A 22121-nucleotide genomic window follows, 5' to 3' on the forward strand; every position below is an offset into this window, starting at 1 on the left:
CACAAAGCCTAAACGTGGCAACTGTCCACTAAGTGCTGGACAGTTGTTAATATGACTGAGCAACGTTGGAGCCAGGAGGGCTCAAGAACAAAGTGGGCAAGGAGCCTCTCAGGGGCTCACAAAGCAAATGCACAAAGGTAGAGCTTCAGCGCTCTTAAAATAATGGAAGTGCCCCAGAGCCTCTCTCGGGGCTCTCAGTGCGATGTGGGCAATGAGCCTCGCCGGGCTCTCAACGAACAAATGGCCCCCAGGAGCCTCGGGGCTCCACTCTCTACACTGTGGCCACGTTGGAGTTACTCACGGGGGACTCGAAGATAGATAATGCCCCCAGAGCCTCGCAGGGCTCCAAATCAACTGGCCGGGATCGTGGGAGTCCCTCACGGGGGACTCAAGAATTACCCAATGCCCCAAGAGCCTCGGGGCTCAACACAACGAGGGCCTCGCTCGGCCCGCACACGGAAGGGGAGGGGCGGCGCTGACAACGTGCCCCGACACCCTCCTCCCTTCCCTCGCTCTCCCTCGGCCCCGCTGCACTCACCGGGTGTCCTCGGCGCTGCTATCTCTCTGGCGCGACGGCTCTCCGCTCGGGAGACTCGGGACAGCCAAGGCAGGCCGCTTCCTGCTTCTCCGCTCCTCCGATGACGCGGAGGGGGCTCGGCCGGCTGGGCCAATCCCAGCGCGGCCGGGCGCTGACGTCAGCGGCTGCTTCTCCTCGTCCCCGGGCTGCAGCGGTGATCACGGGCAATGCCGGGTAGGCACCGGCTCGTAGTTAATTAAACAGAAACGGGGCAATGCCGGGTGGCACCGGCTGTGCAATGAGCGCTCCCCAGCGCTCAGGGACAAAGCACAGCGCTCTCAAGCGCCAAGGGAAGCGCGCTCAGCGCTCCAAGGAAAATAAAGCGCGCCTAGCGCTACAAATCAAAATCAGGGTGCCTCCAGGCACAGGAAAGCTCCAGCAGGGTCTGGAGGCAGGCAGAGGGTCAAGGCAGGCCCAGAGCCAGCACACTGGGTCTCCAAGCAGGGAGACAGCCAAGTGGCGGTCCTCTTGGCCCCTGCAGCAGCAGCAGCCCCCTCTGGCAAGGTCCAAAGCAGAACAGAGAACAAATTGTATGGGGACACAGCCCTTTCTTATACAGCAAAACCCCTTTGTCTCAGGGTGCAGGGTGGGGGGAAAACCAGTCGCAGCTGGTTCTGAAGTACTTTGTTTACCTCAACCACCCTCTCTATTCACTGGTAGGGCTAGGGCCATCAGTCGCACTACAGGGGGTGGAGCCAGCATTGTCTGGGGAAAGTCCAGGCCCATCAGGGACCAGGGGCACTCCTCCCAAGCCATCAAGCATGCTAATCTCACACTCACCACCGGGCAGACCCATCCAGCCTTACTGGAGCCAGGCTCACCAGCCAGCTCCAGCCAATCACACTGCAGACATATTTTACAGTAATATGCCAAGTCCCAGAAATGGCATTTCTACTCATGACACACACATGCCACATACACCATTGCAAAGCATTCATTCCCACGAACACGCACATACCAAATTCGAGCATGCACTCCCCACACATCAGGAATTACTAGGGACACTGACATTCCCCATGCATCCCTATGGGAGAGCAGGCCAGCCTAACTACATGCACGCACTTTACTCTGGGACACAGAGAAAAAGTGCGCACGGACCAGAAAATCATCCACACAGATCACAGATCTCAAGCAAAAAGATTAGGGGTGAACCTGCCTTAAGGGCCAAGTCCAACACTTTGGTTCAGAGGTCAAAGTACAAGCTTTTGTGAAGGAGATTTCCGGCAGCTCTGGCAATAAGGACTGACAGAAAGCATAAACACTATACAATTTCTCAACATGTTGCTAGCTAGTCTTCATGATTAAGAAAGCTAAAATTTGTTTGTTTTTTTCCTTGTCTTCTCTAACTTATTTTATTCAGCAAGTGATTTTTCACGGGTGTTGTGTGCATACAGGAGACTCACATAGAGGGAGCACAAAGACATCTCTTGAAATTATTATGCTATAGAGTGGTCTGAGGGACAACACAAAACACAAGGACGAGAGGGGTGGCACTTTGTCCTCAAATGCCACATTGCAATTTCCTCAAACAATGGCTGATCAATCAGGGAGATAGGTGATAACAGAATGTCATGTATCCACTGGAGAATCAGTGACCATTTGCTCAATGTTTGGCAGCTGTCTTGACGACCCAAGGGTATTTGATCAAGTAAATAGTGAACTTGCGGCTTGGCCACTTCCTATCGTTTTCTGTGGGGATTTTAATATATATATATCCTGGCTAGCATGAAATTGAACTGAGAAACTAAGGGGTCCTACAGTAGCCGGAAGCCTAAAGTATTCAGAGCATTAAGAACACTATGTATAGATCATGGACTGAACGATGTGTGGAACTGGCAAAATGCTTCGGACCCTGGTTTTACTTTTTTTTCTAATCCTCACAATATGCCAGCCCGACTTGATTTTATATTGTATCTTATTCACTTCTTCATGATTGTGAGATTGAAAAAGCTCCACGCATACTCTCTGATCATAATCCTCTAGTCATAGAAATCAAGGGTAAAGATTCTAGACTCCAGCCTCGCTCCTGGAGTTTTAAGTGAGCCTTTCTCTTGAATGAGGATTATTGTAAACATATCAGGAACTGGATTCCTCTGTTCTTAAGGGAAAACCTAGGTAGTACAGCAATTGATTATGTCTGGGACGCATTGAAAGCAGGTATCCAGGGGGAAACCCTTAGATTTTCCCTGAATCTCAATAAAAGGAAACAGCAATAAACTCACAATCTATAAAACGTGCTAGCTCAAGCAGAGGAGGATCTGGTTAAAATGCTTCAAAAGCGAGGGGGGACTGAGGAGGCACAGGCCAAGGTAACAGTAGCAAAATCATGCATTATAGAAACTATCGCTAAAGACCCTGCTGACAGACTTAGAGTTAGCATATAAGTGTAGTGAGCATGTAGGGCATCATTTGGCCATGAGAGCCAGACAAAGAATTACTCAAAACACAATAAAGGAGATCAGGGACCCTATACGAGGACTAGTCTTGGATCCAGACGGTATCCGAAACACGTTTCTACTATACTATCAAATGTTATATCAGGACAATTTTCCAGGAGATCAAGGAATATTTGAATTCAATTCCGCGAGAACGATTTCTGGCAGAAGATTACCAATAACTAGAAGCTCCCCCAGATTGGATCGAGATACTATTAAGCATTAACAGCCCACCTAATGGTAAGGCCACATGGCTGGACTGCATCCCTGCTGAATTTTACAAACAATTCTCACAGCAGTTCAAAGATTGCATGACCCTGCCATTTAATCGTGTATTGAAAGGGAGGAAACCATCGAGTTCCTGTTCTTCTGCCAAAATTGTAATCTTCCTGAAAAAGAATAAGCCGGCGAGTTTGCCCGGATCTTATCAACCAATAACACTGATAAATAGTGATAGTAAGATTTGCTCTAAATTCTTGGCATTCCGTATAGCGCCAAATATCCATAAAGTAGTCTCTGAGCAACAGCATGGATTCATCCCAGGGAGGGGGATGGTTGACCATGCCAGGAGGGTAATTACACTCTTAGATGCCACTGCAATATTTGATGGCCCTGATTTTACTGATGCTGAGAAAGCTTTTGACAGGCCCTCCTGGTCTTTTCTATGGGAGGCTCTGTCAAGGGTCGGTATTAAAGATGGCTATTACAGGCCATCAGGATGCTCTATTATCAGCCGGTGGCCAGGGTCTGTAATAATGGCACACTGTCGGAGCCATTTGACATAACTAGGGGGACCCGACAAGGCTGCCTGAGCTCACTCCTACTATTCGCGATTTACATTGATTCCTTTTTACAACAGCGAATCATAAAATAAGAAAGCTATCAGACCCATGGTGACTCATGGAACCGCTAATAACTAGAACTAAGCAAGATTTATATAGGTTAAATAACCTTCATTCATCCATTATTGGGAGATGCAATGTCATAAAAATGCTTTTTCCCCTAAAAAGTTGTATATTTTTTTTTTAGCAATTCCCCTCGAATTTTCAAATTATATGGCCATATGCAAGCCAAGAAGCTTTCAGATTTCTTACACTCCTGAGGGAAAGAGGAGGGTGGGCCCTACCTAACCTTAGATTATATTGCTGGGCCACCACACTGGTATCCAAGAGAAACTGATCGATAAACACATTGCAGAGACTCGGAATCCACTTGAGCTTACACTTGGGGATGAAGCCTTGGGATGGCTATGACATTATTTGAATGATAATCACTATATAAAAGTTAGATTTAAGACTTTATGTAAGTGGTTGTGTGGGTGTGTGAGTGGGTATGTTCAGAGGCTGTAAAGGTGAGTGAGTGGGTATGTGAGTGACTGTGAAGGTAAATAAGTGGGTGTGTGAGTATCTGTATAGGTGAGTGTGTGGTTGTGTGACTGGCTGTATGAATGGCTGTATGGGTGAATGAATGGTGTGTGCGTAGCTGTATAAGTGAGTGAGTGTGTGAGTGGCTCTATGGAAGAGTGAGTGGGTGTTTGAGTGGGTGTGTGACTACTGGTATGGGTTTGTGAATGGTATGTGAGTAGTTGTGTGTATGTGTGAGTGGGCATACAATAGGTTGTATGGGTGTGTGAGTGTGTGAGTGGGTGTGTGAGTGGTTCTGTGGATGATATAATCAGTGATGTCATTTGAGATGTCATGAGTGATGTCATCAATGATGTCACTGACCTTGTCATGAGTGATGTAATATGTGCTTATTTTGCCAGCTCAAAAAGTTCAACTCGTGGCCAAATCCTTTCACATTTGCCAAACTGAACCTTCACTTGATTTTACCTTTAGAAACTTCACTTACTGGCACCTGCTAATTTAGTTTCCTCTGACTCCTTCGGAATCCTTAGTTTAGTGTTAAGGAATTTCCCTTCAGGGGAACTGAATTTGAGTTGATTTGCGTTTGACTATATTCAAATCACTTTCTTTTGAAAATGCCTTAGATTGTATTGAACTATTCTTTTTGAGGTGATTATTGATTTATGACTAATTTGAATGATTTGAGTTTGTAACTTTGCTAATCTTCGAATAATCCTTTATGATTTGCAAATCTACTCGTCTCGGTCTTTACATTGGAGCCTAACATGCCTCCTTGCTGTTAATGTATTGTTGTTGAATGGATGTTAAGCCTCATTTCGAGAAAAAGGTCCATCTACTCAAGAGCAGCTTGAACATTGAAAAGCTCCAACAATGTGCACATTTCAATTTTTCATCTTTTTCTCTATTCATCGCTGATAGGTATTATGATGCCTACAAGAATCTCTGTGTCTCTACTGACGTTTCTTCTGGTAAGTGTACATTATGAGGAATATGGTATGCATTAAATGGGCCTCAGCTGAGACAAGATATAAAACCTTTATTATATACTTCAATAGGGCTCCTGTCTCTTTTTCTTTCTAATACAATTTTGACCGATAACATTAATACTGACCCTAGCAGCAAGATGTTTTAGGAACTTTTGGAAAAAGTTACAGAATCCTGTTGCTTGTGAGTACTCAGCCCTTTCCCAAACTGGCATCAACTAGTAATATTTGAGAAGCTAGCTCCATTTATTAATCTTATTTTTATTTCTAAGTTAGCTACTTGTCTCTTACCATAACGGGCATTGACTAGGCCACATTTAGTGCCAATTTCTTACAAATGTGCCACATCACCAAAAAGGGTTTTTGATTAATCCATAATTGATTATTGTAGAGAATATAGCCACCTACACACTAGACTGAGACGGGCCTCGAACCTGTGTCGCCCGGTATAGAAACCAGGAAATTACGCCATGGTAGGGGGCCATTTTATGAAGGTCAGCACTCTAGTATTGACTAGTACGCTCTTAAAAAAACTTCACGTACTGGTTTTCAAACACTCCGGTAGAGATATCTCTACAAGAAAGGAAAATAGTTCAAATACAGCAATTCTGCAAATTTTTTAGATAAATACAAACATCAGTCATAACTACCGGCGCCGGGCCTCGAACCAGCGTCAACCGGGTTAAGTGAAGCCACGCCAGGCGGCCATTTTTGAAAGTCAGCGCTCTAGCATTTACTCGCACGTGCTTGACTATCAGGAACTCACCGGATACTTAACTGGGTGACTGCAATGGGTTACTGTTCGTCAGAGCCACAGGTAGGCAGCATCAAGAGTGAGAGAGCAGCTTTGATGACGTGAGTACGGCATAGCCGGACCCCCGGGCAACATCTCGATTTCAGTGGCATACAAAAACTGAATCACCCTGAGTAACACCGGGAGAACTATGGAATCCAGAGATATCTCACGAATATGAACCCAAATAGAGTGTGTGCTTTATGTTATTTGTATTGTTTGTCAAAGTCCATCTTTACATATGGATAAAGGGCAGCAAGACATGCTCAGATTATGAAAGCAAACTGTCATGCACAAATGAGAAAAATATATCAAGTTTTCTTTCCACTTATTTGGGGATGCAAATATCAGATGAGTCTGTGATTCAATAATAACCAAAGTTATGTTTTTATTTTATCTTTCCAGATTGCGTAGATGTTATACCAATTGGGTATTGTATAAATGCATGTCTAAATGCACATTGTTCCTTGACACTGATCAGGGTGACCGAATAGGTTAACCAGGAGTGGTTAGAGAGATCATCTATCTTGGTCCTGAGGAAAAGCCTAGGGGAAGGCTTGAAACATGTAGACCAAGGAGAAGTCCACTCATTATACTGCATATTTCTCTGCCCCCCATTTTAACAATACCAGCTGTAGGAATTAATAAAGTGTAGGTTCCACTTAGCAAGGTATTTTGTAAACTTACTCTTCCTTCTGACCATTCCACTCTCACACCATCACATAGTATTACTATACAAAATCGTTCCCTTGTCTCCGTCGGCCGTAGCACGCCCCATCCTGCAGCAGGGCGGGAAGAACCCGATGATGAAGCATGCTACCAAGGGACCTTTTGGTGTATGGAGGTTATTTTAAGAAAACGTATTGTTTTCCCTAAGGAAACGTAACATTTATCTCCTAGGTAATACTTGTAGCAATCACGGGAAGGATAGCTGTGTTCTGAGAGAAAGTTTCCCATGAATGAAGGGTGGACTACCCTTGTTTTTTCATAATTAACGAAGGAGGATGAGTCCACTACTACCTCTTTCTCCCCCTTTTGTTCTTTGAGCTTGTGAGTACTCACCAAACTTCTAGCAATATTGTGTTTCACCCTGTGCACCTTTCAGGTTGGCCTTTAACTCCATTTCTCTGCCAATAGCATTTGGGTCTACCTAAACTTAAAAGGATGAAAAGACTGATTTACATCCTACTTCAAATGTCTAGAAATTCCTAAAGTGTGGATTTTATCAGGAATACTCAAAGGAAACCGATCTAAAACCAAAGACAACAGTGCAGTGATCAAAGAAGTGAACTCTAAATAATTCTCCACTACCTTGTCATGCTGCTGAAGTGAGCTCCTCAGTAGATATTAAATTAAGTGGCCAAAAAAAGAGACAGCTTTTGCATTTATAAGTCTCACATACCGGCAGTCTGGACATTCCTGCATTTGTTATGGCACATGTCCTTTTATACTGTAGCGTGATGGCTCAATGAATTACGCTGTCACTGTTGACATCTGTGTGCAAGCTGCAAGATGCATCTCGGATTCCGTATAAGCCCAACTTATTCCTGCAACACCATTATATTGCCTAATCAAAACATCAAGAGGGATGTATGACGTTAGAACGCATACATTTATAACGCGTACCTTTACAACGCGTTCGTAACAACGAAAGTTGTTACCGCGCATTGCGCTGGGGGGGCGCAAAATTGAACAATTTAATTTACTATTCCAACACCAGTCCCCGAGGATAGTAGGGAAGGTGTTGGGATAGTAAATTAAATCATTTACTATCCTTGAGCGCCCCCCAGTGCAATGCGTGGTAACAACTTTCGTTGTTACGACCGCGTTCTAAAGGTATTCCGTTGTAATGCTTGCGTTCTAAACGCTGCATAACCATCAAGAGCAATATCATGAACATTTTTCATGGGTGCAAAATGGAGCTGCGTGCCTGCTTTGAATTAAATCTTTCTATTACAGTGCATCATAAACATGCATTTAGTGCATGAGTCCTGCATAAGGACTGGAGATTGGAGCTTGGAAAAATAGGCTAGGAAGCACCACTCAGGAATAGATTGTGTGGCCTTGTTACAAATGGGGAGATGGCAGTACTTCCCTGGTGGCTTCCACAGTACCTTCTTCCCAGCAAGTGGAGCCTGCTGTTGCTTGGGAGAGACTCTGATATGGCCCTCAGAATCCCTCTCCTTGGCAGAACAGCTCGCGAGCCCTGCTCACCTCGTCTCATGTGATGACGAGGCTTCGCTAAGGGAATTTCTGACACCCTGGTGGCGAGATTGGTAGGCAGGGAAGGTGCCATGGGGCTGCCCTTTCCCCTAAAGGATTGTACATTGTGGTCCCCTTGCTGGGGACAACAAAGGGGAATCTCCTTCGAAGCTGCTATGATGTGGCTCTGGTCATTCCTGAGACCAGGTGTTGTCACCACCCCAGGGCTGCCCTCAGCACTGAGATGAAAAAACCCACGCTGGTCACTTAAAAGAAGAAGCACCTGACACGCACTGGTTCTTGGAAGTTTAAGGGGTGCTAAACATGCACTGAGCCCTGTAAACTGGGGACACCAGATGGCGCTCAACAGGCACTAAGGGAGGCCATGAGTCGTCAATCACAGCTCCTCATGAGGGCACGTTGCTGCCAGACTCACAAAGACAGAGTCTCACGGCAGTGGTGCTCAAGATGTAATCTTTTATGGCCCTGAGATTATAGTAACAGGGGGCAAGTCAACTGCCCTTGGAGAACACTTGGGGCACAAAGAGGGCAGGAGGCAAGCAGGCCAGCATATAAAGTTACTTAGCAGAGTGCAATTCTTCCAGCAGCCCTGTGGGCAGCAAGCCAGTACAGCAATGCAAGTAGTCTTAGGGCAATTCCCCCTGGCAGCCCAGCAGTCCTCTGGCAATGTTCAGTCTGTAGAGTCAGCAGTGTCTGGTTACAAGTCCCAAGCAGTGTCTATAAACATGGGGTCTGATCCTCCCAGTACTCATACTCAAAAATTTCTTCGATGAAGGGGTGACTTCAAAAGAACCCTTTAGAAGTGCACAACAATACCTTTCAACCCACCACTGCTGCAGACGATCGATAGGTGGTAAATCAGCCATTTGTGTGAGGGCAGGACATAGCCTATACAAATGTAAAGTGTCAGGCTGCAAAGCACAAAGAGTCATAAACACAGAGAAATGCACACTTTCTAAAAGTGGCATTTCTAAAATAGTAATGTAAAATCCAACTATGCCAGCAAGCAGGATTTATCACCACTATTCTTAGCATGCCAAACAGAGCTACCCTACTCCTTTCTGATCAGGAATTACCACTTATATATAAGGGAATTTTCAATGCTAGTCTATAAGAGGAGAAGTCAGTGAAAAACAAGATAGGCTGTTTGCCACTACCAGGACCTGCCAGATATAAAGGCATATGTCCTACCTTTTACTTACACAGCACCCTGCCCATAAGGCTATCTAGGGACTACCATCAGGGTGACCTATGATAAAAGGGAAGTTTAAGGCTTGGCCAGTAGTTTTTAAATCTCAACTCAAAGTGGCAGCAAACTGCTCACATAAGCCCTGAGGAAGGTCTGAAAGGCTACATTTGTGGGCGGCACACGCAGTGCTGCCAGACCACTGGTATTATTTAATTTACAGGCCCTGGATATATGGGATACAACTTTACAAGGGACTTACAAGTAAATCAAATATGCCAAACAGGGTTAAACCAATTATACTGTGTTAAGAAGAGACAGTACATGCACAGTTTGGGTATAAATCTGCAAAAAGGGCCGGGGACAACAGATCTCTTTTATATTTGATAACACCTGTATCAGCTGTTACTGGGCCCATCAGAATTAAAGTGACAAAATACGTTTCACCCAGAGACACCCGCTGCCGGGTCAAAATCTCCAGGGAAATTGAGGGATAACTGGCATAACAGTGACTGGAATTCCTTGTTCCCCTGATAATTCCACATTTCTGAAAGGAACCTCGATTTTCAATATGTAATCACTTTTATCTCTGGTGCTTAATGGTACCTGTGGTATTTGTAACTCCACGTGGAGTGTGGCATTTATGGAGCAAAATCAAAGGAGCTTTAATGAGGCCTTCAGTGTTTGCAACTTAGTCGGTCTGCAGCTCATACACTTACTCATAGTATTACAGTGCGTTCTTTGAGCAGAATTCATGTCACAGCCCCTGATATTTAAAATACTTCAAAAAGTATCAGTTTTTGTATTTTCAGCCCAAGTTATCATTCATATAGTTAGAAGATACAAAGCTTTTCCTTTATAACTCGCTGCATTTATAAATAGTTCTTCATTTCAGTCACCATCAAAGATAACAGACACTTCTTAGTCACTGTTAGACCTGGCACCATTGACATGGGTCTTCCGTCCATTTTTCACTTTTGTCTCCTCTGTGTTTGCTGGTATTAGTTGCTCTGGGTGCTGTGCCAATGGCTTTCAGTGCCACAGTGCAAATGTGCCCTATTGTAAATTGACCCAAGGAACATGATAGGAAAGCCAAATCTAGTATGCCTGAGCTCACAATATTAAAGTGCATCTTGTAGTGAAGATTATTTTTATATTCCGTGGTTGAAAATACCACTTTTAAACAATAGGTATTTTCTTGCCTAAGCCTTCCTGTGGGCTCTGCTGTTATGTGTATTGGCTGTCTGGTTTTGGAGGGACAGGTCAGGCTGAGCTGGACCTAGATTGAATAGAAAGATCTGCAGTTGGAGTGTGGGGAGGGGTGACCCTTTTATCTGAGCAGGGCTATGCCTAGCAAAGTGAATAATGGCTCCACCTCCCACTGTGCGTCTGATGGCAGATCCCCTCTTCCTGAAAGGCAGGATGCAGCCTTGTAAACAAAGCGCTCCAGGACGACACCAAACTAGTTCTGGCTGGGTTCAGGGGTTGTGACTTTTGAGAACAAACTGCCACATGCATCAACAGAAGGAATTGCGATTCCTATATAGCGATTTTTAAGGAATCGCTAAAGCCTATGCATGTAGGAATTGCTATAAAAATAGGGATTCCTACACATTCCTTAATTGCTAGTCGCAAATTGCTATTCACAATTAAGGAATGCTGTCCCATTCATTCCCATGGGCATTTAGGCCCATAGGAATAAATTGGAGATTGAATGAGCAATTTGCGAGTACCAGTAGGTACTCGCAAATTGCTCATGCAATTTCAAGGGTACAAGAGTGTCAAAATGACACCCTGTTGCACCCCTGAAATTGATCTGTGCACATATGTTGCACACACACATACCCTAAGGGCATGTGTGTGCCCAACATGAAACTTTGAAAAATGCACAAGAGTGCATTTTTCAAAGTTTTTGCAAATTACCATGAAGTTCAACTTCATGGTAATTTGCTACTCCTATTAGTAAAATCACTATTTTTTTTAACTTTAATGCATTGCATTTAAGGAATCTCAATTTGGGATTCCTTAAATGCAATTACAATTTAAGGAATAGCAAGTTGGAGATTCCTTCAATTGCGATTTTTGCATTTGCGATGATGCATCCCTAATGCAAAAATACCGGTCGCAAAGGGGCAGAATAATCTGCCTGTTTACGACCGTTTTTTCCTTTGATGCATGTGCCTGAAAGACTTTTTGGCATATAAGCAGCTGTGCTAAAACCCTACCCGGTGTGTTACTTCTGGATGCGAAGACGACCCTCTGTCCGTGTAACTAGAGGGAAAGGACTTTGAAACTTTCATCCATCCTGCTGAAGCAACTACCCAAGGGCCTGACTTGAGCTTGCCTCTTGCTGAAGTCTCAGGGACATTGGACTTCACCCATAAGCCACCTGGATTCCTATTTGAGGGGGATTCTACTTGCAGGTGAGGCCTCTGTTGAGAATTCCAGAGCCTCTGGTTCTACTGCGGGGAATGCGGGCTGAAAGTCATCATTATCTCTATTGTGGGCTGCTGCAGCTGAGGAGCTGTTGCTGCTGAGAGCCCACATTTGCCTGTATTACCAAAGTCATTGTTATCGTTATTGTGGGCTGCACAGCTGAGGAGCTGTTGCCGCTGAGATCCTGCATTTGCCTGTGTTACCAAAGTCATCGTTATCGCGGGCTGCCGCAGCTGAGGAGCTGTTGCCGCTGAGAGCCCGCATTTGGCTGGGTTACCAAAGTCATTGCGATCGCTATTGTGGGCTGCCGCAGCTGAGGAGCTGTTGCCGCTGAGAGCCCACATTTGCCGTCCTAAGAGAATCATTGTTATTGCTACTGTGGGCCGCTGCTGTTGAGAATCTGTGCTGCTGAGTGCCCGCATTTGCCATCCTAAGAGAATCATTGCTATCGCTATTGTGGGCCCCTGCAGCTAAGAAGCTGTGCTGCTGAGTGCCCGCATTTGCCCTCCTGAGAGAATCATTGCTATCGCTACTGTGGGCCGCTGCAGCTGAGGAGCTTTGCCGCTGAGTGCCCGTATTTGCCGTCCTAAGTGAATCATCACTATTGCTGTTTTGGGCCGCTGCACCTGAGGAGCTGTGCCGCGGAGTGCCCGCACTTGCCGTCCTACGAGAATCATTGCTATTGCTATTGTGGGCCACTGCAGCTGAGGAGCTGTGCCACTTCGAAGATCTTGTTATCACCTGTGTGTGCCGCTGGGTGCCGCCTTTAAACCCCGTCCCAGGATTATCATGAGTGCACACCGCGGACCGCTACAGCTGGGAGCTGTGGCCGCTGCGAGTCCGACTGTCATCACTGCAGCTTCCTTGTGAGGCTGCATGCCGTGCCCCTTTAAATCTCAGGTACATTGTGCATCACCGGGTCGTGTGGTCCCCAGCCTCGAACTAAGTTTGTTCCACACCCTGAGTGCCTATATTGCTTTTGTAGTAAATCTTTAATAATATGCATTGTGGCTACTTGGGCACTTTAGCCTCGTGTTTAGTCTATATAAAGATAACAGTTTTTTCTATAACCATTTGTGGTGTCCGTTTGTAGCATCTTTCATGCGTTACTGTGCATGGTCATAAATGCTTCACACACTGCCTCTGAGATAGGCCTGTCTGCTCGTGTTACGTTACCACAGGGTTGAGAAGGGGTTATCAAAGGGTGTAGCCCCCTTACTGTGACTTAGGATGAAGGATCTCTATATGGACCTCGGCGCCAGCCGCTGCCAACTAGAGATCCCCATTTCTAACAGTCATTATTAAATTTTAATTGAGCACCATCACAAACAACTTTGCAAATATTTCTTTTTATATAAAAGATGTGTATATGTTAAGGAAATATCTTCTATATCTACTTTTCATGTGGGTAAAATAATCTGCTCTAAGACAATGTATAATGAGCTCATGTCAAAATATAAAGGCTTACTCTCATCGCCACATATAATTTGACTCTGTGAGTCAAATGATCCAGGGACTTCATTTAGAGAAGGCTGGTACGGACACATCCACTACAAAAATGCAAATACCCAGACAATTCTTCTTTTCACTGCTCTTCCAAAATGAAATAGCGACAGAATGCAGCATTTTCAATGGCAGAATTGTGGCCCGCTCAACCATTGGAAACACCCATCTGATGGCGTGACAACACTGAGAATTGTGGAAGGCAAAACACTCAATTTAGTGAACCTGCTCACCACTATGTTTGGCAATTACATACTTTGCAAAACCACCATAGTTGAGATGGTGGTCTTGGAAAGAAATTCGGTTCAATGAGAAAACTATTCATGGGGTGGGTGAAAAATAGGGTAAGTCAGAGGAAAAGAGGAAGCAAAGGGATGGCAGCAGTGGCGGCTGCAAAAGTAAAGGTCTCAAGGATTGAGTTAGCGTTGTTTTCACATGTCAGAAAAAGCCCCACTACCAGACGCGGGCTCGTGCAGGTAAGAGTGGTGTGGCGAGGTAAGGTGGGGGAGGAATTTCAAATGACGATGACAAGGGAAAATGAATTATTTATGTAATTTTCTCTTGTCATCGTCTGTTGAAATCCCTCCCCACTTCTCTTACCTGCTCGGGCCGTGGCTGCCCACTACCTGTAGATTAGGAGTCTTACACACTTTAAATCCACAAACTTTGACAGATAAGATAATGTGGAACATTCTTGGGAAAAACCAATGGGGATATGGCATGCATTTTCAGTTATAAGCCAAAACTACTAGCTGTGCCAAAGCTTTCCTAAATGCTGATTGGTAAAAGTGGTCCAGCGAGAGCAGCAGGGAAGGATGCACTGAACGTTAACGACAAACCTGCAACAGCTGCAAGGAATCAGCGGGGCACACTGAATGCTAGCCATGTCTTGGTAGCACCACCCACAGAGATCAAAGGATCCTGCAGATGCAGCGAATGTCATCAGAAGCTTAGCAGTAGCTTCGCACTAGCTTTCTGAACTTCTACCAATGTTCACATGATGCTGGCACCTTCTTCCTTTCCGCTATAGAAATCCAATTCTCACTTTCACTTCCCAATTTAGCTAGAGTTCGCTTCTATATAGAACATTCAATCTGGATAATTTGCATTCCTTACATACTGGTTATTTGCATTCAGTACTTTATAATATCTCGATTCATAGAGCATGAACGCCCCAACCTTTTCCCTATAATGATGCTTTTGATTAATATTTGAAAAGCTTGACGAGTGTAATTAACTAATAATATGCAAATAAACCTTTATGGTTGTATACCATCCTCTCTGTGGTTATTATAGATTTGTGATGATTTATTGAAAATGAAATTGGCTTCTGAATGCTAGCTCTCCTTAAACATTTTAAGTTGACTACCAAAGGTCCAAACGACCAGTGGGTCTGTTCAATGGCTACACCAAGAGATTGATGTTCAGAGACCCCCGCTCCATCACTTGTCGAGCTATTGCTTTCATAGGTAAGTACTGGACTTGAAAATAGATGACAGGTATGCAGTCTTCCAATTCACTCATAAAAAAGCAATAGGTTTCACATCAATATTCAGCCAGACTACAAACCTATGGCTGGTTCCAGATTGTCATAGTCAGACTATCACCTGTCATTTTTTTGTTTACAAAAATATTGCTACATTTGACTAAATAATAGAAAACCTACATCCAATGGGACATATAAGTGATGCTTATGTCAGACAACATTTCTATGTACGATATTCTGACATACAACCATCTGGCCTTATTTACACTGTGGAGGATTACTTTTGGGTATTGTTTCATATACCAATTGTGAGGTTCCTTGTAGAATTGTCGTCTGAGAAGGAGCCTGATCCATTGGACACTGAGGAGGATGATAGAGACTTCAGCGACTCTGGTGCAGATATCTGCTGCCAAGCTAGCGGTTTGTGCATAGATCCAATGTGGGTCAGTCCACTCCAGCCTGAAATGAAAAGAAAGGCTTGGTTACAATTGCAAGCTTCATTTTTCATAGTACAAAATATGGGCTATAGTGGTGGATGTGATTTGATCACTAAGGTCCTAATTGCAAGTTGGACAGTACTGATGCGGTGAAAACTCTGCACGTGTAATTATCATTAACGTATGATAAAACTCTGCCCGTGCTGTGCATTTATGAGTTAAACCTCTCAGAATAAGAAATAAATGTGTGAACAGAGAATTAGAGTGTGGTACTGTACATGGTATTTCCTATAATGAGGAATTTTATTAATGTACCACCTACTATGAGACGGAGGTAAACATGATGAGGCTTCTCTGTGGAGGGATACACAGAGGTGGTTATGGGGAGTAGGGGATGTAGTGCCCTCCCGAGCACAGGTACATGTAAATGATCATGCCACAACAGGAACTCAGTACTACACGTCTTCATTCTTCAGACGGTAAACGTTAACTGACCCTACTATGTCATAAAGTTTGTTAACCACACCCAATCACTTATGTCGCTATTCTACAGAGTCCATCAGGGACCACGGGGTCCCGCTATCTATAACACACACGCCACTGCAGGGGAGGGAAGAGAACGTTTAGTTCTGGCAACAATGGGTATTGCTTAATTGTTGTAGTAAAAGGTAGGGCGGGGCTGAGGTCTGAGGTCTGGCTGCTGTTGCTGCCCAAGCTTTATATGATTTTATTGCCTTAAATATTTTGCCAGTAAAATCGGTCCAGTGTTCCTGAAATTGGGAAAACCCTAATTGGGAACACTGGGCCAGTTGTGGTTGGGCAGAGCTGAATTCCACAAGGTAATTCCTCTCTATCCGACTTGTAATCAGGGCCACTGAGTGCTATATAAATTCACTAACTTGCTCACTCACTTACTCAAAGAACATTAAATGTAGATTAAAAAAACAGACAGAGAGGAGAAAAATGAAAACAAAGTGTGCAGAATCAAAAATTGACAAATTGAGAACCTAGAATAATATACAACTAAAATTAATACGTCTAAATATTAAGAATTGAACATATGATGTTTCGACAGATTTTTTTAAAATGTAATACATGAAGCTGTTTATCAACCTGGCGCCATAAATTCTCCCTTAAGATAGGCATTGTTGATTCAACGGATAAATCAATTACTAAACTCGGCTTTACTGGAAAGAAATACAAGGACATTACTGATGAATATTACCATAAGAACAGTACTATGCTTCGATTGCTAGAAAAAAATTGCTAAAACTTTATTGATGTCCCCACGAATATGCCACAGGGCAACAAGATACCAGTTAGGGAACAGGACAAGTGCTGTGTATTAAAATAGCGAGATTGTACAAGAGTTTAAGTGATCAGCATATACTGCAGGTAAGCAAAGTTCTGGCTTCGAATTTCAGGAAAACAATTTGCAATGATGTATGCTCAGTAAGATTTTATCATTTGAATTCCTCTTAAAACCACATGACGAGTCAACTATATAGTCTGCTCTGCTATGCCCTGGTGCATTGACATTCATACATCTCTACTTTGAGTGCAACAACCACAGCGAAATGGCGCCTCCACACTGCAATCATGCAGCACAGTGGGAGCTCCAAGTCCAGATACATAACATGAAAGTTCCTGTATCCAAAGCCATGACGGCCAAAATGCGGCATTAATCAAAGAAACCAATGACGAAGTGGCCAAGTTTAACAAATAATCCTTGCCTAAGGGTAGGCATGACAAAGTGCTCCTCAAGTAGGCATCAAGTTTTGAAAACTGTATGGCCTCTTAAACAAAGCGGTGGAAAAAGGGACAAAATGCATACTTCGCTCACAACTTCACAATTATTGTGAAAGGCAACCATAACTAAGGTTCTAGATCCATTAGGCATAGGCATAAAGGCGTGCAGGATTGGTTCTATTGTTTGAGGTGTGGTGGGCAGACACATTGCCACCTTACTATAGACAAACAGCAATACCCTACTCGGATGAGAGTAACCCTATAGCTGGCCTAACATAGCCTCCAGTTCTTAATTACAGGGAGATATTCCAAAATGAATGACAGAAGCCTGAGATATCATCTTGTTTTAGCAAGCATTGGCAAAGTCAATAGATCAGGCTTTAATGTGCTAACAAGCACAGCATTTGTTCATCAAATGTCAGCCGCAGGGGCGGCTCCCTACTATGGCGGAGGAGCGTCGCCCCTCCGCCAGGAGTTTAAAATATGTAAATATAAAAAGATAATAAAACAGGTTTAAAACCCACTTTTTTATCTTATATTTTAATTGTGTTGGGCTTGGGGCGGGCCAGGGTTATAATAGACGGGATGGGGAGTGGTGGCTCTACCTACATGTGCAGTACATGTGGTTTTTGGCCAGTGGTCTCAGGCCGGCTGAAAATCACATGTGCAGTGACCCCTCTGCAACCCCAGCTGCATTTCTGGGGCTGGAGAGAGTATGCACAGACTCCCAGTTGTGCTGGAGTGCACATTATCGGCGCTCAGGCCAATCCTGAAGTGAATCTCATCTCTTGTGCATGGCTATTCTCTAGAGCATGGCCCAAGATCTTTTGTCCTTACATAGCTCACACTTTTGGGAATTATTTATTTCTCTTGTTTGATGCACTATACAAAGTGCATCTTTTATAGTTAGCTCTGTTCAGTTTTTTCAGGCCATCTGTCTGCACTCTCCTTCCCTCCCGTTCTCATGTTTGATTCTTCACTTCCACCCATTTTCCATGTTGCCCCTCACTCTCATTGTTGTGTCCCCCCCCCCCGCCATTACAGAAAAATCTGACTGAACAGCAATTTTTACTTACTCCTCACCCGCCCGTCGTGGTGGCTTGCTTGTTTTTCGCAATTTATGTAGTGAACACAATTGTGTACAACACCCACGTATGGATTTGCCAGAACATGTTTTTTTTGCTTTTGATTGATAAATGTGTGTATATTGCTTTCCTACTCAGGCAAAAGATGGGATGATTGAAACTATAATGCCACTGAAACAGCACCGCTATTAGTGCCTGTGATGTGCACTGAGGGGTGTTTCTTTTATGTGAATAAACATAGGCATGTGTTTAATGCTTGCATGTATAATTAATGTTTTCTGCCAAAGTCTTTTTAGGTTTCGCCTGCACAGCGCTGCCTGTGATGTGCACTGAGCGGTGTTTCTTTTACATGTATAAACATAGGAATGTGTTTAATGCTTGCATGTATAATTCACGTTTTGAGCCAAAGCCTTTTTAGGTTTCGCCTGCACAGTGCTTGCACTGTGCTTGTGAAATCTATTGTAATAAATATAAATCTTAAAAGAGGCTTACATCCCGCCCTCGCTTTTCATTGGTTCGCATGCTTTCCTCTTACTTTTCCTCTGTTTCTATTGGCTGTAGCATGCTAGTTCCTGCTGTTACTCTGTATGCTTCTCTTATCAGTCTCCCATCTGACAAGTGCTGTGTTCATCCGTTTTGGTGGACCTTCTTTTAAGAGTCTCAGCTTGCTGTAACTATAAAAGCTACACCCTTGCTTTAAAGTTACAGCACTGCCCAAGTGCCATGGACTCAGCACGTGGAGACCTCGGGATCCCAGTTCTTCATGCAGGGAAGCCAAGGTCTGATCGCAATGGTACTCACCAGTCCCGTCCCTCCCCCCCGCCCCCCGACAGGGCAACCGCATTCACCAGGCCCCCCATCCCCCCGGGCAAAAGCAGGCACCCACTGTAATTTTTATTTTGGTTTCCCGATTGTTGCTTGTTTAAATTGAAGGCATTTCAGCCTACCAGTACTGTTCAGGGCGGCTGACTTTAAAAACTAGTTCTTCACTCCTGCTGCCCACGCTTTATGCCGAACTGTGAGGTTATGTTCTGGCATCATTCTAAAACAGATCCCATTCATACATTATAGCTCTTGATTGCACTATAGTTATGCTGATAACCCCCATAATCGTATTGTATTGCACCAACTTCAGTAGAAAAACTTGATATTCTTGTGATTCCTATTCAGACTACTGTTGCTCGATACTGGTGAAAAGTTGCTGTGCCTCAGGGTCACTCTGTGTTTCTAAATGTGCAATGCCCTCTAGTGCCGTATTTGATCAATGCAAGTTATTTCTATTATATTTTCACGCCGGCAACGCATCCACTGAATTATGGATCTATTGCTCCTATAGTTATATGTTTCTCTACGTGAACCATTAATCTGATCAAAAGCACAATTGATCACTTATTGTCCGTTATGATTTGTAGTTCAACCAGCATTTGAAAGTGCTCTGTATCACGTTTGGTTGACTGCAGTGCTTGTTTCAAATGCACTCTCTATGATGGCACATGTCTGCAGCCCGTCTGCTGTTTTTACCCAACCCTCCCTCCCCCACCCCCTCGTATTAATTTCCTTGCTCGCTCTACTCTTCCCTCCCGCTGTACACCACAACCTCACCTCATTGCCCCACTACGAGTGGGCAAGTAAAGATAATGCATCTGTACTTATACATATGCAAAGAAAGGATCATGTGTGGACGCATATACATTTTTAATGTGGATAATAAGGTACACAGTACCATAAATTGAGTTATTGTATCCTCCAGCAATTACAGCTCTTAGAAGTGACACTTGTGGCATGCCGCGCTATATAAACAATTTATTCTCCTCATAGCTGCACCAATTTCAAGCATACATATCAGGTACAATTTTTTAATCATAGTACTACCCCATTTATCTAATCTCCCCACTTTATAATAAAACCAGTAACAACACAATACATTTCCTTTCTTAAAAATCAAGTCATAACACTTCAACAAACTTTCAATTACTTGTAGTGCACAACTATTCACCAAACTACAACTCAACTTACAACAAAAAAAGCACATTATTATTAATCACATAGGCAAATCCTAATGCATTTACCAATGCTTATTAGAATCACAGGCACAGCATCACTGGGTGAGGTGGAATGCAGCAGAAAACAAACAGTAAAATGCAGCTCTGGTGAGGAGAGAGGCTACACCGAGGGAGAGGCGGGCTTCCACAGATTCTCTGTCCAGAGAAATACTAGGCCTGAGGCCTGTTTACATTTCACCTCCAGCTGAAGGGTGATCGAGTGTTAGCTCGCCATAACCCCCACCGCAGCTTTGGGCTTAAGAATAATTATGGAATTCAGTGCTTTTGCAGGTTTCTCTATTTATAAAACCGTCCATCTTATTTTTTGTGAAGTGCACTGAAAATAGAATTCATCCTCAAAACGAATTAGGACAGAGACAACATGTATACAGTATATAATCATTAAAAACAAACATCATTCTTTTTTATAAATTCTTTTTTCATTTGTTTGCATCCAATGTAGGTAGATTTTTTCCAGAAAAATATTGTGCTAGATGGGATGTTTTCTCGTGCAAGCAAGCCCGTCCTTCAAAGTCGAAAAGATACGTTTACCTGCAATTTATGCATCAATAGAATTCGACAAGCGGGAGTTTCACAAACCAATCTTTTGAAATATCATTCCAATCCAAAGCGTACATTGGCTAAGTCGGTTCTCCACTCACTGCTGGCTTATGTTGGGAGCTGCAGGTCAAGTGTACAAAAGTCCACCTTTTATCTCTCAGAAGTTGATAAAATGAGAAACATTTGACTATTTTCAACAAAAGTCCTGTTCACTTATTATTGGAAGAGGTTGGAAATAGTAATACTTCAGCAGCTGCCGCTATACAAATTAAGCAATTCTTATAATTAGATACATTATTGGTTATATTTGTGGTCTTAGCTGGAAGGAGATTGGCATACAGAGATAATGCCTTTGTTGACGTAGGCTTGGCATGTGACCAGTGGCGGCTCCTCCGCAATGGAGGAGCGTTGCGCCACTGCCTGGGTCAGAATTAGTAAATGAAAAATAAAACGATGTCTGTGGCGAGTGCGCCGCGGTAGGCAGCTCCAGGTAAGTTTAAAAAAATATATATAACTTCCTCCCCAGTGGGTGCTCCCCCTCCCGTGCTCCCTGTACCCTCTCCACCTGCCCCACCACCTCTTTATTGTGGCGGCCGCGACAGCTTGCAACTACTTTGTCCACACTCTGTCATACCCATCTTTTAGTGCCAGTTGCCTATAAAGCTTTATCTCAATTTCTTCACAGGTCAGTCTACTCTATATTTTTCAGGCACCTTTCGAACGTGCCTGCCTCCCAATTTTCTGGCAGTCATTGCTGACCAAAATCCTTTGCAGCACACAAATGGATGCTACTCTCAGGGCGTAACAAACGCCCCCGCAGGCCCCGCAGTGCGGGGGGCCCCCCAGGCATCAGTAAATGAGGGCGGCCCCGGGCCCCCCTCAGCTCTTCGGTGAAGCTGTGAGAGAGGCTTGTGCTGAAGCAAGCCTCTCTCCCTCTGAAGCAGGTGCAGGCTGTCTGCAGCGTGCTCTGAGCCCCTCGCCCCCTCCCTCTGACTGAAGAGAAACAATGTTTCAACTTACATTGTTTCTTCAGTCAGAGCCGGAGGCAGGCCCGGAACAAGGGTGGGAATGGGGGCCCCAGAGACAGCATTCCCCACAGGGCTCTGCTCCTCTGAGAAGTATCAGCTACTCCGACTTCCCACAAGTGCCAGCCTCTCACTCTGCCACCAGTGCCAGCCTCTCACTCTGCCACCAGTGCCTGCCACTCACTCTGCCACCAGTGCCTGCCTCTCACACTGCCACCAGTGCCTGCCGCTCA

General features: G+C 44.2%; 1 protein-coding gene across 2 annotated transcripts in view; it reads right to left on the bottom strand.

Moving 5' to 3' along the window:
* The window catches only part of ADGRG4 (adhesion G protein-coupled receptor G4), a 1454718-nt gene that overhangs the window by 64155 nt on the left and 1368442 nt on the right, over positions 1–22121 (bottom strand). For both annotated transcript variants that reach the window (XM_086918649.1, XM_086918650.1), the window contains exon 26: positions 15293–15448. In XM_086918649.1, the coding sequence (XP_086774775.1) occupies positions 15293–15448 (156 nt within the window). The remainder of the gene's footprint in view (positions 1–15292; positions 15449–22121) is intronic.

This window comes from Lissotriton vulgaris, chromosome 4_1 (genome assembly GCF_964263255.1).
Source record: "Lissotriton vulgaris chromosome 4_1, aLisVul1.2, whole genome shotgun sequence".
Taxonomy (NCBI): domain Eukaryota; kingdom Metazoa; phylum Chordata; class Amphibia; order Caudata; family Salamandridae; genus Lissotriton; species Lissotriton vulgaris.